This window comes from Acanthisitta chloris, unplaced genomic scaffold (assembly GCF_000695815.1).
Source record: "Acanthisitta chloris isolate BGI_N310 unplaced genomic scaffold, ASM69581v1 scaffold43627, whole genome shotgun sequence".
Lineage (NCBI taxonomy): Eukaryota > Metazoa > Chordata > Aves > Passeriformes > Acanthisittidae > Acanthisitta > Acanthisitta chloris.
Genome location: NW_008683997.1, coordinates 644 through 17539, shown reverse-complemented (window position 1 = coordinate 17539; position 16896 = coordinate 644). Strand labels below are relative to the sequence as shown.

Here is a 16896-nt window from a genome sequence, read left to right as displayed (position 1 = left end):
GGAATATTTGCATTATTTGTTCTCTCAGCCGCCTCCTTCTCCAGGTAGTGCCAGCAGTGTTCAAGTATTTATAGCTTAAAGCACCTGATCTGTTTTAATTGATTGTCCTCATAGTGCTGATATTTCCTGGAAGTTGTGCAGGTGTGGAGAGGAGGAATTTCCCCCCCCCCAGTCTAAATCTGATGGATGTTATATTCATTGCATTATACGTAGAAGGCAGTGGTGTGAAAGCTCTGAGGTAGCAGCAGATGTTGAGCAGTGTGAAAGCAGCAGTTTGCAGCCAGCCCTGCCCTGCAGGTGTGCAGGGCCAGAGCCTATGTGGGCAGGAGCTCCTTTCTGTCCAGCAGGATCTGGTTAAACCCCGAGATGGAATAGGAATCCCTGTGGGGGCTGACGTTGGCATAATGCAGGGGAGACTTCCTGCAGTGGAACCTGACAGAGCCCTGCAAGGAAAACAGGTGGAGAGGTCACTCAGGGCTTTGCCACGTGTGGAGCTAATTTTGCTATACCTACTTAGTGCTTTAGTGTATGAGCAACTGGTGGCTGTGAGTAAGGATAGATGAAAACCTCCAGAGAAGTCATGACTTCAAAGACTACCACTACGTATTTGAACTGAAATTAGCTTAAACTCTGGAGATTTGAGTGTTTAACACTGAACTTGGTACTGCTTCTGCCTACTTGTGGTAACTCTGAGCAGTTCTTGCACACAGAATTTCATGCAGCCTCAGAAAAATCAACCAACAAGATGCCTGAGGTGAAGTGCAGCCACGTGCAGTTCCTGAGGGGAGCCAGGAACTCACGGCAGCTTCACTGAGCGGGTGAGGTTTGTTACCTGTGGGAGAGCTCTGATGGAAGTGATGCCACAGCCCAGGGAACAGCTGTCCAGCCTGCAGCAGCTGTCCTGGAGCCCCTTGAGACAGGCCAGCAGGGCCAGGGCCCGGCGAGGCCCCGTTGCCCTGACGGGTGCAGCAGCCAGCACGAGCCCCAGAGGCCAGAACTGGGTGACTGCCTGCAGGGACCATGATGCTTCCAAAGAACAAGGCAGTTTGCCTGAGATGACTGTGGCTCCAGGAGCTGAGAACACTTTTTCTTCCCCTTCATCCAGTTCTGCTGCAGCTAACGCAGCCATTTTTGCCTGAGGAGGAGATGCACAACAATATCCTTCAATAAGATGTTCAGACACAGTTTAAAACTGCAAAACAGTCTAAAAAAAGAGGGAATCTGAAAGGACTGGCTGCTCTTTGGGGCAGTCCCATGAAGGTAAGGAATGAGGTGACTCTGCAGAACAACCTGTTGGACAGGACTGGGATCCATCGTCTGCTCTTCTCCTGGAGAAGAGTTTTGGAGCACTGACAGTGCTGGTTTTGTACTTACTTGATGTAGAGCAGTAACTCTGAGAGGGAGATTCTCCCACAAACACTGTGCTCCCTCAATTCCAGTGCTTTTCTGTCCCACTGCACTTACCCTCCACGTCCTCCAGCTGTGTTTGATGATGCTGGCAGCTCTGCGCATCCTTCGGAAGCGAATCTTGGCCAACCAGGAACGAACAGCTGAGGGTTTAATTAACAAATCTCAGGGCACAGATCTCAGGAGCTCTCGCTCACAGTGTGAGAGATGGCACTTAACTTTCCCCGTTCAATTAACCTCTCCTGCCACTGTAATCACCCAGTGGAACTGGAAATGTCACTTGTTCTATTTCATCCACGCCCTTGTCACGTTACCTGCTTGGATGACAGTTGCAGAATATCTCTCCCTCAACAGTTTCTTCTGTTTAAATCTTCTCCAGCAGCACTGAATGCAAAATGCTTTCTCATTTAGCACCTTTGCTCTCCTAGCCTCAAGAAGCTCCAGCTGCATTGGGGACAGGAGCCTGGAGTTAGTACTCAGGGATGGAATTGTGCTCACAACCCTTCTACAGCCTCTTGGTGTTTGTCAGGGAACCACATCTACATTCCAGTGTCCCCCCAAGGATGAGGGTTTGGAAGGGGCAGCACTTCATCAGTGCTTGTTAGGTAACATGTAAATGAAATGTAAGTATCTGGGGGGGCAGTGGAGCCTCCCAAAGTCACAGGAGCAGCTTAAACCCACCCCCACTGGAGGGTTCTCTGCATCCTGCAGACTTGGCAGAAGAGCCTTTGTCTCCTTCATCTCTTCCCAAGGAAGCTGCCTAGCCAAACCTGAGAGCTGAAGCTGTAACCTTTATGGAGTTGGGAGGATACTGACAGTTCTAGACACAAGTACAGCTCCCTGTCCATTACCAGCACAGAGCCCATTACACAAAGTGCTGCAGAGATTGGATTCTAATGGAGGTTTGATGTAGTTTAACAATCTGAAGGAAAATGCCAAATTCTGGTCCCTCTGGCTTGGCAGGAGCGTTGCCTCCACCGTGGTGGTAACTGTGCCAGGATCCCCATTAGGCAAGTGCACTCCAGAGCCATCAGCCAAGGAACAGCACTTACCATGGAATTGGCCAGGAACACTTTGGTTTTGCCACAGTACACTGAGGGGGTTTCTGCTCCATTCCCTGTCTGCTCAGCACTGCTTTGGCATGGGAGAACACTCAGAAGGATGTCAAGGACAGCAGAACGTGATGCTCTGTCATCATCCATCACTGCAGTCTCACCTGGATGTGAAGGTTGAGGAGAAAGTGTCACAAAACTTGGAAATCAGGAGCAAGGAATTGTCTTTACACTGAGATTTCTTGGCCATTTTGGGGGGGGAAACAGCTACAGCAAGAGGGGAGGAGGTGATGGCTGACACAGCACTCAGTCTCAGGTGTTTAAGGATAAAATGTGGCAGCAGAGTTCACCAGCTGACACCAACCAGAGCCCCAGCCTGGTGGGGCAGAGCTGGGATGGAGTTGGGGGCTGTGTTGGCATCTCTGTTATAACCTCTATTATCCAAAGGTAACAAGTGTCGTTTGGGGTAAATCTAGACTGGAACAGACACAGGGAGAGCTCAGCTGTTCTCCCTTTGTTAAACATTAGAAAGCAATAGCAATGCAATTAACAATAGATTGAGCAGCTCAGTCTAAAGAAAATCTGATGAGCTACTCAAAGCTGTGGGAACAAAGAACAAAAAGCAAGGAGTAAATAGCAGCCTGAACCTACTGAAAGGCGCAGGAAGGAGAAAGAAATTCTACACAATTCTACAGCTGTGCCAGGGCATAGAAGCAGCTATGGGGTCATGTACTAAGCAGGAATTTATTGCAGCAATTAGAGGTTATTAAAACCATTTCTGGACCACAGTGCACGATTTTTACATTAAGAGACTAAGATGTTAGCCAGGTGAATCTGTCTGGAAATAGAGGCAGAGTTAATTCAGACCTGTCCTTGATAGAGGCAATGCTGCATGAGTTCCTGCATGCCCAGTGCTGGAGCCTGATGGGCTGTGTGGCCTTCCATCCTGGATACTGTTTGCTTTTCTGCTCTAAATATTTCTAAGGAGATGAGAGCATTTTAAGGCACTGAAAACAAATAGAAGCAATCTTTGCTTACAGGAAGACATCTGGTGACTCTGATGGCTGTTCATGGGGCTTGGGCTGATAAGGGAACCAAAAGCTTATCCCTGTGTCTGGGAAATTGTTTTGCTTCGTTTGCAGCTTATTACCCCCTAAAGATAAAAAACCTATCACAAAGAGGCTTTGCAGCTAATGGGTTAGTAATTCAGAGGGAAAGACATAGGATGTAAGTAATTTCCCAGCCTCTACTTCCTTACTTGACTGCATTTCCACAAGGTGAATTGATTTGCAGCCATTTGATTTATCTGCACAGGCTGGTGCTTACTGGTCCTGCTGCCCACAGCCACTGGTTATTGAACAGACCCACTGGGTGAGGAGAGGGTGAATCTGGGAGAGAGATGAGGGTTGCAGTAACCTTCAGGACTAAATGTGACCACCTGAGGAGCTCCTTCTTTCAAGGGTTCATAGCAAAGGTGTTACCTTGTAGACTGGATTGAGGTTTTTAAAGTCCATCCTCACTCTTGCTTAGAGAAAAGAAGTTTGCAAAGGGTGGAAGAAGCAGCAGAATCCAGGTAAGCTGGAAGGTCAGTGATTCGGCGTAAAAACAAGGAGGGGGGAAAAAAAGAAAGGAAGGAGAAGGAATATAAGCCAAAAGGTGAGTGGTTTTCAAGTCTGCTCAAGAACTGGCTCTAAATCAAATCATACCGGCTGGGGGAACCCCAAACACCATTGTAACTGTGATTGTTCTGCTCAAGAGGAACACAGAAAAGAGCAATAAGAGGAAAGATTTTAAGAGCTGCTCTAAGCATTAGGCAAATTAGAAACTCGAGTTGGTGATAGATTAGAGAAGTATTTTGAGCACAGTAACTGCACCTGATCCATGTGATACCAGATGGGTGCAGTGGTAATTTGACTTGCTAGCTGAGGATTACCTGAAGGAACTCACCTTTTTTCTCAGCAGGGTGACAGTTGCTTTTCTCACACACTCTGTTCTTACTGGACCCACAGGATCTTCTCAGGATTTTATAGCGCTCGGTGAAGCTTTGTAAAGGGATCCTGATGGACAGATGGGCAGTTAGTGCCAGGCCAGTGTCATTACTGTATGGCAAATATCCTTTGTTGTGGGGGGAATTGCAGGATGACTTCACAGATCCAGTGGCTGTAGCAAGGACTGGGCAGGAATTGTGCTTGGATACAACAGTGGTGAGATTCACCCATCAGTGCTGAGCTGTCAGAAATGTGATCAGCTCAGGCATTGCCCTCTGCAGCCTCTAACGGTGGTCAGGCAAGCCCTGCAAGGAGCTGCTCAGCTCTGAGGTGACTACCCTTAGGTAAATGCCATTGATAACTTCATTGCTGAAAATGTTGCTGTGAAGCCACATCCAGTTAGAAAGTTGTAGCACATGACAGTGCACATCAAAACATCTCTCCCTCAACTTCTTAGGCTGGAAAGGCACAGGGAGCTCTCAGACAGCTTTGAAAGGATCAGTAGTTTTGAAGTTAAAAACAAGCTGCAAAATATTTGGGTTTCCTGTTTATAAGCTCTTCAGAATAACTAATATTAGCCACTAATATATAGCACTAATTGCTAGAGGAATGGATTATGGAAGACATTGCTCCAGGAGTCTGGACTTACCTGACAGGGAATCCTGCAGCACTGATGGTGATGGCTTCAACTATTCCACATGCCTCAAGCTGGCTGAGAACCTGGGGCACAAGACAGTTGAGGTAACACTGTGTGTGGAAGCTGCTCCTTGTGTGCCCTGTGCTACCCACTGACCCAATCCAGCAGCACATGCAAAGGCATTGCTGGTGTTTTACTACTCCTTGCAGGCACTCAGCAGATTCTAAGTGTTTAAAGTTAAGGCTGTCCTACTCCAGCTGCTTGTTTTTATGTCAGATTAGGTTCTCTAGTTACAGCTACTTCAAAATGTGCTGTGAGAAGAGCTGTGCAAGTGACTCAGGGTCCTACGAAACCCAGAGCAAAGCCCCACACAATGCCCCTAGGAAACTTCTCAGTGAGGAAAAGCTTTGGAATAGTTACCTCTTTCCTTTTAAAAGTCATTGCCTTGCAGTCAGCATTGGGCTTGATGCATCTGATGTAATGTGGTGTGGTTCTGTGCAAAATCTGCATGAGGTGTTCCAGGGAGCTCTGCAGAAAATAAACACAGCTTTGGTGAGGGACTCCTCCTCCTCCTCCTCCACAGGGAGCTCAGTGCTCTTATAAAAAAACAGTGCACGGTGAATTTACAACTCAGTGTCAGAGCTCTTTCCACTCTGGATGTTTTTATCAAGTTGTTGATGGCAAATTCAGAAGTTTTCCACAATTACAGCAGGGCCATCAGTTGATGTTAGCCCCTCAGGAGGCACAGGTAGGAAGAAGCCTCCAAAAGGTAAAGGTAAAGGTAAAATCAGAGTGAGTTTAGATCCAGAGAGACACCAGGAGTCTGAAGCTGTTTCTGTTTTACAGCTGTTTCATTTTTACATCATTTACTGACCTTCATCCTACCACACTTTTCTCATCTAGTCATGATGGCAGCAGAAACCTGATAGGATGTACCTTGAACTTGGACACCACTGTAACAACAGCTGCTCTGTTCTGGGGTTTGATGTTATTTTGGTTCTCTTCTGTCACAGGAAATAATTTTTGAAGCAAAGGGTCCTTAGAGTTCTGCAAAACATGGACCAGCTCTGGTGGAACAGCATCCTGCAAACACAGACATGAGTCATTAGTGTCTGACTTGGGCAGGAATCTGCCACCTCTGAAAAGGACTCACAATTCCACATGTACAGATGGAATAGTATTTCTGATGCCAACTTTGATGTAAGCACAGCTGCAGGTTCAAATCTGACCAAGTACAGTCATTCAGAGTCAGATTCAGGAACAGAAAACAATGTTTGGCTGAACACTTAGCAAATCTTGTCAAGTGCTCCTAACATTGTTCTTATTACACAATTTAAGTGAGCTCACAATCCCAGGACTGGTTTCATCCCCATGGGACAGTGCAGCAGATGTTAGTCTGTTGGAAACACTCCTTTTAATTCAGTGATGGTATTTGATTGCATCACCTGACAGCACTTGCCACGATTGCTGGGGGGTCACTCTCATATCTGCAGACTATTTCACATCCCACTTATTCCTTGATGGCACAACAAGGCCAAAACTTGAGTATTTCCAGAATTCTCAGTAGCTGAGCCCGTGCTGTTGTTTCCCATAAATCTCTCTCGTTTTGGGGTAAATGAAGCACTACATTTATTGTTACAGAAATGCCCTGATGCCATTAACAGTTCTGCATTGCCCCAGGAATGAAAGATGCTCTGATCTGGTGATGGTCCACTTAATCCTCAGCTGGAAGGTCTCACAAAGCCTTTGCTCATGCCAGGGATGGTTCACTGAAAATCAGACCAAGAATGTTATCCAGTTTTACATGGCCTGAAGGAGTTATTTGGAGCAAGGTATGTCCATCCATCCACGTCACTGCATGCACCTGTTAGTGGGGATTTGATTTAAATCCCTTTTGTCTGTAAGGTATTTTATCATCTTTTTTTAAACAGCTCTTTCTGCACTTACCTTATTTTTCTCCACCATTGCTGCCAGCTGATAGCAGACTTTACCAGCATAGTGAGAAATGATGAAGTTAGGCTTCTTACTAAACTTGTCTCGACTCAAACACTGATTACTAGCCAAGGCCTTCTGGATCCGAGTTTGGAACAGGTCAGTGTTGGAGGATCTGTTCAGACGACACTCCTGCAGACAGACAATTGCAGCAGCTCTTATTTCTCATCAGGAACTTACTTGAAAAGCTAAAAATGCTCTAAATTAAAATTACAGCCAGTTTACTTTAGAGTTGCTTTGAGTATGCAAACCCTGAAACATTGGCAGGTGAGGGAAATAGTCATTGAGGTTTCATCTTTGAATCAGAACATCCAGGACCAGAGGGAAAAAGACAATGTGGACTAGGAAGAAGTGTAATGATTACTCTGAAAAATAAGCTCTGCAAAAGTTTTACAGCTGGCACATTTCCTGCTAATGTAGTGTTCATGTTTTCTGTGGTGGTGTGGGACAAAGGCAGGAAACTAGGCCAAAAAAAAAGAAGGATTTAGATTACACTTACCTCGTTCAGCAAGGAAAAAATGCTGAGAGGATTTCCCTCTATCAGATCAAGGCAGTTCTGGTTATCCTGGTAGTTTATGAATGACCACTCCAGGCCTTCAGCTGCATATTCCTCCTGAAGGGAGAAGGAAAGGGTCATTCTGCAGCAGAGGGCACCAGAGCCTGGGACTGAGGCTTGTGCAGCTCCTGTAGTTACTGTTTAACAAGCTAATCCCAGCTCAGCTGCTCACCCAAAGCTCAGCTCCAGTTCAACAGCAAGCTTGAGAAAGAAATTAAAAAGGATATTCTACCCCAGGTAACTTTTGAGTCTGGATCAGATCCTGCTGGAACAGTTTGCCTGGGTATTTGGGAACCTCAGAGCTGCTGCAGAGAGTAAACAGAGGCTCCAGTCACACAAAGCCTCTCCTGGCTGGGCTGAGATTTGCCCTGAAGGGTAAGGAACAGACAGAACTGAGACTGGGACACAGTCCTGAACCAACCCTTGTGTGCCAGACTTCACCAACTGGGCTCCATTTAAAACAAAGGCTGATCCAGGAGGAAGTGCAGAGATATGGGTTGAAAGAATTTGTACAATATTTATGCTGAATGACAGAACAAACTGTCAGGAGTGTTTAACAAGCACAGGCTCTGGGCAGTTATTTGAAAAGCCTCCTGCCAAAAGCTTGCTCAGCACAGCCACTAATGGCATTTAAGTGGTTTGGGACACAGCCAGATGGAGAGAGGTAAGAGGGCAGCAGTGACTGGGAGGGGTGCTATAAACAGAGGTCATGGATCAGCTTCAAGGAAAGTAATTGTGTGCTTCAACTTGGTTTCCATCTCCACTGGCCATTAACCCCTGGAATACCAACAAAGGCAGGCAGGAAAAAAACCAGGCTGGGAATATGAAAGTACAAATTGTAGTCAAAGAAATACTTAATCTCCTGAATATATTGACAAAACTGCCATGAGGCAAGAGATGCCACTGTGCTGGTTGCCAGAAGGAAAATAATTTCCCAGATTCCAGTTAATGGCAAAGAGCATTGTGGTAATGTATCTGCAGTCTGGCAGGGCCCTGTGCTTTCCAGAGCACCCAGATGAGAAATGCAGTCAGTGTGAGCAGCCAGGCAAGGGACTGCAGTGTCTTTAGCACGGGACAAATACCTTCTCTGCTGTGAAACAACACAATGTGTGTACCTTCCTCATCAGAACTGAAAGCTGCTGCACACTGTGGTTTTGTCTTTCAAGGTACCAGCAGGACAGGTGGGTTCTTGGAGCTGTGAGGCAGAAGGTCTCCACAGGTACCACATGTTGGTGTTTGGGTTACAAAGTTCTGTTGGGCTCTCTGTGTTCTCACCAAGCTCAGCCTAGCAGCTCCCCACCCACAGGGACTTTATGCTTGCCGAAGAGGATCAACATGGCTATAGGCAGCAGCTTCCAAGAGAATCTCAATTTAGGCTACACTTAGCTCAAGAGTTTTGTCTTAAGTGTTCAGCTCTGAGGACAAGCAAAAGTTTAACAGGCACAGATCCAATGGAGCTGATAACAGGGAGCAGATTTCCAGTCCCTAAGAGACAAAGCTGTGCCATTCCACCACACTCTTCTTAAAAAAGCCACTGTTCATCCCACTGATTCCTGTGGCATTGCTTCCTGGCTGGAGGTTGCAATCTGACCACAGGCACAGAAATACAACCCAAGTGACAAAATCTGCTGGTTTAAAATCAGATTTTTAAGGTTTTATCGTAGTGGAGTATTACCTGTTGTGCCTTCAGATAGTGTGCTACAAAGTGCTGCTGCAGCTTCTCATTGGCATAGTTAATACAGAGCTGTTCCAAGTTGTTTTCAGGGAAGGCTTCAAAACCATAAACATCCAACAAACCTAGAAGGAATGTGGGAAGATAGTAAGCTTTGCTCTAGGAGTAGCTTAAAGGACTTACAGTCAGTCCAAGCAGGGTGGAATATCCAGACCTATGAAGCTGTTCCATGCTGCTGGGTCTGCATAGATGCTTCCATTTATGACCAGAACCAGCCACTCAAACAACCTGCAGACAATGACAAAGGGGTTAGTTGGGAACTGTTTGCTTACAACCATCAGAGACTGTTCTTTTACTGCTGTTTCTACCAGTATCACTTGGAAGAAATTGCAATTTCTGACATGCTGACCTGGAACAGCAGCACTCTGAGGGGCTGTTGGATACTAGTCAGTATCTACAACAGCATCAAGGTGTGGAGAGAGGGGAAGGAAGGGGAGAGTTGCTGAGTCCATGCAGAAAGCCAGGGAAAGCAAATCTCTCTGGCCTCCATACTCCCTCCCAGAAATTACAGGGATTAGCACATCCTTACCTGGCGTAGATGACTTTGGCCAGGCAGTCCCTCCTGGTCTCACACTCAGCTCTGGAGCATGGCTTCTTGAAGACTTGTTGTTGTTTCCCAGCAGTTATTGTTCGGATTCTTAAGGATTCCAGTAGTTCCTCCACAGGTATCCTCAGCAAATCTCCAGTGGTCTTCACAAAATCTGTTCAGGAGAACAAACATTGCAAGGTTACCTGGTGGGTCAGAGCAATGCAGCCCCTTTGAAGGTATGGAAGGTCTGGAGATAGTGTAGAAAAAATGACACTTCCATGAAGTCACCAACTGAAATGTGGATTTTGGATCTTTTTTCCCAAATCTGGGAGTAAGTTTTGCAAGATCAGAGGCTTCATTTGGATGCAGAGTACCCCTAGAATTTCAGGTACTCTGTTTAAAATGAATCAATACCAAAAAAAGTCTGAAGTTGGCATTTTGGAGTACTCTCTGGGTATGGCTCTGAAGGAAAACTAGATCCACAAGCCTCTTAAAGACATAACAACCTAAGTTCTGTGTTGCAGTTGAACAGATTTGCTGTTACTAAGTTTTAGTCTTGATCATGCAAACTTCAAAGCTTTCATGTTAAAAGCTTTCCTTTCCACTCTGGGTCACAATTCTGCAAGCCTTGTCATATCAGCCTGAGATTACAATCAAGAGTCACAGTTCTGCCAATAATCCCTCTGAAATGACTGTCTAATGCTGCAGTTGCCTTGACCTGTAACAGAAGGATATTATCTCTCAGAGCATTAGGTCTTTGTTTGTTCACAAAGACATGCTTAAATTTTGGTTTGCTCATGACCTTGATAGTCTCCTATCAGCAGAGGAGCATAGCAATCCCTCCCATTAGGCATCAAGATAACAAGACTCTGCAGCATGGCAGCTTGTTGTCTCACCTTTAGTGTTCTCTTCTAGTTCACAAGGCTGAGATTCATCCACTGGATTCGAGAATTGGACGTTCCCAAGATGGAGCAGGCCTGATAATACCTGAAATACAACCAATCAGTGAGTTTTCTAAACCAGAACTCCCCTCCAAGGCAGTGTACTCTGAGCCTTCCTTTAGCTACACAAGCAGGACAAGTCAAAACATTTCTGCACAACAAAAGCAAATCTATTCCAAGCTTCTGTGTTAATCCCTAACGCTGCAATTCCTGAAGGAAAGCTGAAGTTCACAGGTGCAGGGTTGTAGTTAAGATCTAATATTTGGCTCTGCACAGATAATATTAAGTCCTGCAGCAATCCCATGCTACAAAGATATTCCAAACATCCTTAGAGCCTCCTGCTGTCCATGTAGCTGACCTTGAAAATATTGTTCTGCGTGGCGTGGTCAATGCCCAGGTGAAACATTGCATCTCTGGTCACCTCGAAGCAGTCCTCTGAAAAGCCAAACAAGTGCTATTTAAAAGCAAGCCATGCACACACACGTGGGTGAGCAGAACACACAGCACATCCAGTTCAGCTGGAATTGTCAAAGGAGTCCAAGGAAAACAGATGCCTTTGGTAAATTCCAGAGTACGAGCTGGAGAATTAAGTCACTGACTTCTTTCTGCCTCTGTGGCTCCCAAGTCACGCACAGGTTGCTGAGACATCCAAAGACAAGACAGTTTCTAAACATAGCCACAGGGATGCAAATTGGCCAGGCCAGGAGCAGCTGTTTTAAGCCAGGTGACTGATTAAGTTTTAAGACTTAAGAGTGCAAACTGAATCTTAAAAAGAATCCCATTAGTGCAGGTGACTGTGCACAATGTCTGCTGTGGCTGCCCAGCCTGGGTCATGGGATTGAGCAGGACATAATTTTGCCTGCTTGCCTTTAAAGCTACAGCCATTGTTAATGGACACTAAAACTAATCTTTACCATCTAAGTTTCTTTCAGAATTTGGCAGCCAGCGATATTCAGCCCCTTCTGGAAGGTTCCACTCCAGCCTCTCCTCTGCAGTAGCACCTTTTGTGATCTGGGGACAGAAACCAAGGTAAAGATTGTGCCTTTGGTATTTACAGCTCACAGACAATGAAGAATAACATGCTGGGAGGATGATTTAATTTGGAAACTGGCAGACAGGGAAGCTGTTAATTATTAAAAGTTGTAGCTGTGCTAAACCTGGTGATTTGTCAGAAATATCCAGCAAAAGGAACTGAAGGCAAACCTGATAAAAAATATGGAAGTTTCTTTCATTGGGGGCCTGATAGGCAACTCTGGTCTTCTCCAAAAGGTAAGTCTGAATGGAAGCACTACTCAGGTGATGGAATCTAGAAGGGGAAAAAGAGCACAGGTTTCAACAAAACCTCTTCACTGAATCCAAGAGTTGTGTTGTTAGGAGAACAACCCACTGTGAGTGCTTTGCAGTTGACCTTCAGTTTTGTGCAAGACTAATGTAACATTTTATTCAGACCTCTTGACTGCAGCTCTGTTCTCCCACTGCTCTCTCTGAGAGATTAGGGTGAGAGTTTGCAGAAAAAGAAGGGAAAATACGAACAGTGTAAACTGCAAGCAAACCAAAACATGCTCTAAAGGCAGATAAAATATCCTATGGCAGACCTCAGAAGCAGGCTGGCAAGGATTTAAAGGAACAAGACAACAGGTAAGGGCTTACAGAGTGCTTATTACCTGTCTAGCTGCAGCTGGATGTACTTCCCAAAGCGGCTGCTGTTGCTGTTCCGCAGGGTACACGCGTTCCCTGTGGGATTGCAGTGACAGAGTCATCAGAGTGGTGCCACTCTCCCATACAGGACATACACATATTAAGGGGGATTTGCACAGAGCTCCTGTATTTGAAGAGTTTATTTTTAGGGAGAGCACCAGGAGGTAGCTTAGACTTGTGCATTGTCAAAGACAAGTCCCACAGTGGCCATTACTTCTTGTGGGTGTGAAAAAAGTCTCATTTACCAAATGCTTCCATGACAGGGTTGGAATCTAACACTCTCTTCTCTATCCTTTCCACAGTTTCATTGCCTTTTGGGGAGATAACTGAAGCAGCAACAGAAGCATAGAATTTCATAAGGCAGCGAGAGGTCCAGGTCTGCAAGAGAGAGGTTTGACAATAAGTCTTTGTTGTTCCCATGTTATTAGTTCTGTCAGTGTGTGACACAGTGTGAGTTCTGGAAACTGTGCAGCGAGTGCTGAGACTAAGGAGAGTGGAAAGAGAGTATGGAAACTCTATATGCACGTGCTCATGTGCCACAGACACACATTTAAGTGCTGTTGGAGTGGGAGTGCTTTGCTGAACAGCAGTTCTATGGAGATGTCACCATCTGGAGCTCAGCTGGAATTAACAGTCAGTACCTTAAGATGAATTGAATATAAATGGATTTTGAGTCATTAACATTCATCTTGTTCTCAGGCTTAAAAATATCCCCAGTATTGTCCTGACCATCACAAGGGCCCAGGACAGGATCTGAGCTGTCCACTCCTAAGTCTCCACACAAGACATGAACTGGGGTGCAATTCCTGTTGAATGATTCAAACCTAGCCCTCCCAGAAATTACAGATGTCACCTGAAGAGCAGCTATATTAGGCAGAGTCTATTTAAGTGCAGCAATCACTTAATGCTGCACACCCATTTCAAGAGAGTCGTGCTGGAGCAGACTGGCTACGTGCTCTGTCACGGGGCTTTTTCTTCATCTTTGCTTGCTCAGTGCAGAACTCTGCACTACAAATCACTAGAGCAGATCTCAAAACTCAAGAGCAATGTCATAAACCAAAATTTCTTACCTTCCCAGCACCACTTTCTCCACTCACAATGATGGACTGGTTTATAGGCTCGATCTGGTTTTGGACGTTTCTGTAGCTTTGCTCAGCCACTGCAAAGATGTGAGGAAAGAGAACATCTGTGTTTAGGAGAACAGTAATGACACAGTTCAACAGCAACGGATTTCACAGGTCACCTCACATTTCTGTGAAAACATGACTGCTCTTTTAACAGCTCTCCTGTTTCTCTAGAGGTGGAGTTTACCCTTCAGGAGTATTTGGAAGAGTCTGACATCAGGTTCTGCAGAAGGACAGTTAGTGCAAATATGAGGATTACCTGAAGACGAAGTGCAACATGGTACTCTCTCATAAGCTCAGGTGAGTAGAGGCAGGAGACAGGCTGAAATGGATTTAAAGCCACCAGGCTGCAGCCAGCATTTGTATAAAATGAGTTGATTTTGTATCTTGCTTGCAGACACTTCAGAACTGAAAGACACACCTGCTATTAGCATCTTTTGCAAACTGTATTTGACTCTTGCTGTGCCTGTTTGGAACAGAAATCTTCAGGTATGTTACCTATGAGGTTTAATAGAGAATGAGGTGATCAGGAGAGTGATAGAGGTCTGATATACATAACAATGTCTTTACGAGTTGCTCTTATTTCTAAAATTCTTAAGGGATCTGCTGTTCCAGTCAATAAATCCTGTGCTTTTTGGGGGGTTTCACGTAGTCCTAGAAAGAAAATCTGTTCCCTTGCAGAACAAACAGGCAAGACCTCTCCATTTCTGCTAGGAACAGGCCTCAGTTTCTCCTAACAGACGTGAGGAATTTACTTTTTGAGACCAATTTCATAGATGTATTTGGAATCTAAATTAGAGCCCCATTTTCTGACATGTTCAGGGAGCACCAAACTGCAATCCCAAGGTCACACAGGAGTGTGCAATGGCATTAACTTTCAACCACACCTATTGTTGGCTATCAGAACCAACAATACCCATGTGAGCTCTGCTTGATAAGACAGCAGCAAGGCTACACCAAACAAAATTCAGCCAAGTGTGACTTTCAAAGGTTCTGAATAGGCTTCAATAGGCTTTGAATCTTTAACTACTGTGTTCATTATAGTATTAATGCAATGAGAGCAGGAACTACCACGTTATCAGTAGCCTCCAGGGAAAGTGACTCAAGAGATGTTCCCCTGGTTGGTTCCTTACCTGTTGTCGTTGTCACTGGATTAACTTTTGTGAGGTCATCAAACAGATACAGTTTCTCTTCATCACTGAGGAAGGCTCTAACTTCTTCTTCAAATGATTCACTGAGGTCATTCTGAATGAGAGAATTTTCTTTGTGGCCATTTTCCTAGAGGGGATGTCAGATGAGCACCAGTCAAAGGCTGAACACAGCTGGACTTTCCCTTCATTCACTACTCCAGCTCTTCTACTGCTTCCACACCACCGAAGTTCAGCCTCAGCAGGAGTCAGAACCTTAGTATGTTTGAGCTCCTCTTCCTCCCAGTTGCCCTCCCCCTGCATCAATGGTTCCCACGGGATGCTCTGATTTTTGGGAAGTATTCTGTGGCAGGTGAGAGATGGCAGGCTGACAACACTGTAACCTGAGCTCATCACTGGTGACTCTGCCTGTAAGCACAGGCACTCAGAGAAGTGTCCTTAGACTCACACTGCCTGGTACTTGAAATTTTGCAGGTTGTTCAGCACAGAGACACTTGTACATTCCTAAGCCTGTGAATGCCATGCATTCAATCCAAACACTGCCTTGGGCAGAGGGAGGCAGGAAGGACTGGCTGCAGAGGCTGAAGTCCAGCTGAAAGCTGCTGTGGGACCAACACAAATGCAGTTTCTCTAGAAGAGACTAATTTTCAGAGTAGAGATTGAGAGCCCCAAGGGTGAAGCTGCAGAGTGCACACATCACAGCCAGGGGAGAGTAACTGCTGGTGTTGAAAGAGCTGCCCTACATTACCTGAAGATTTGTCCCCTTTGAATCATGTGAAGTATTTAAATCTTAGCCTCTGGGCTCCCATGTCCTTGACAGTATCAGTTGGAAGGACACATTTGTTGTACAAACATAATGCAAAACTAGCCAGAAGAGATTCCAGGTCCTGTTTGTCATTTCTGGGGGAAAGGAGAGGCTAGAAAGGCAAATGAAGAAGGGAAAAGATGCCAGTCCTGATTTATTTTTATTCTAGGTATTCCTTTTCACCTTCTTCCTGTTCACCTGTATTACAAGTTAAGCAAGGCAATGAGCAGTATCACCTTGTTTATACAGAAAATGCTAAATTTAGCAGCATTCCCACTCCATGAGCCAAGTTCATTAACAAAGGAGAAAATATACTGCAAACCTCCATTAGCATGTTTCTAAAGGAAAAAAAGCCTCAGTAATGTACTCATTTAGGAGCATGATTATCTTTTGCAGACAGCATAAGTACTTCATTTCCAGTAATACAGAATTTTACACAGTAAGGGGCAAAAAAAAGCTGAGCAACACAATTAAGCACTGCCATCCAAGTGATTTCTGCTGTTCTCCTCTGAATGAGCATTAAGCACTTGCTGCTTTCAGAGAACAGACGTGCACAGTTAGGAAATACTCCATGGACCTGATGAGTTTTTGCCAATTTGCCATTCTCCCTGTGCCCCCATGTGTTCCTGTGTTACACTGGCACCAGTCAAGTTCAGTTCATTGTGCAGCTGATACTGCAAGAGCTGAGGAAGTTTTTGTTCCCCTGCTCCCCCTGCTCAGCATTGCTTCACTTAAGAGATGGTGATAGCCAAAAATGAAACAATATTTGAAAATACAATCACTTCAGATACCTACTGTGTCCACCCCTTTTACTGAAGGATGTGCTTGCTGCCTGCATTAACCTCTGCCCTGTTATAGCCAAGGGCACAGCCAAAATCAGTGCCTGGTGTTAGTAACACAGCTCAAACTCACAGTTAAGAGGTCCAGTCAGTTCATGAAATCAGGGTGAATATTCATCAGCAGTTACTGAATCTTGACTGTATGGAAACAAGCCAAGAATTCTCTCCTGGCAGTAAAATTTAATTAGCACACAGAATTCCTGGGGTTTTTTTTACCTGCTTTGGCATCTTGTCCAGCCCTGTGGACGGGAACGCTGGAGAGGACCTTTACTCTAGGGCACTTCATTCAAATCAGTGACAAATGCTTAAATGAAATAAATAAAAAAAAGGCATTTAGAACAAAGTAACTCTGGACTTGTCATTCTCCAGAGGATTCCACAAGCAGAGCCCAAAGGCTTCAGAGTCACTGATCCTAGTGGGGCCCAAGTAACACTGGAGCTAGAAAGCC

The 16896-nt window shown here is 45.2% G+C and overlaps 1 protein-coding gene across 1 annotated transcript; it reads right to left on the bottom strand.

Moving 5' to 3' along the window:
* Window positions 1–314: 314 nt before the first annotated feature.
* MYO19 (myosin XIX) lies at window positions 315–16676 on the bottom strand. Its single transcript, XM_009079120.1, has 24 exons — window positions 16665–16676; window positions 14790–14934; window positions 13921–14064; window positions 13603–13721; window positions 12778–12910; window positions 12499–12568; window positions 12038–12140; window positions 11749–11845; window positions 11193–11269; window positions 10790–10880; window positions 9894–10065; window positions 9519–9592; window positions 9308–9429; window positions 7576–7689; window positions 7032–7208; window positions 6021–6167; window positions 5505–5612; window positions 5097–5167; window positions 4407–4516; window positions 2460–2623; window positions 1722–1851; window positions 1465–1550; window positions 833–1135; window positions 315–443 (listed from the first exon to the last, which is right to left on the bottom strand). Exons 1-24 carry the CDS (start codon window positions 16674–16676, stop codon window positions 315–317), a joined length of 2898 nt encoding a protein of 965 aa, XP_009077368.1.
* Window positions 16677–16896: the final 220 nt, after the last annotated feature.

Bases quoted from the DNA above. Each gene is read 5' to 3' on its own strand.
- MYO19 (XM_009079120.1), bottom strand. The intron at 12,141-12,498 runs GTAATAAGCACT...TTCCCCTTCTAG, and splicing joins ATCCAGCTGCAGCTAGACAG to ATTCCATCACCTGAGTAGTG. The intron at 2,624-4,406 runs GTGAGTTCCTTC...CTTCACATCCAG, and splicing joins TCACCCTGCTGAGAAAAAAG to GTGAGACTGCAGTGATGGAT.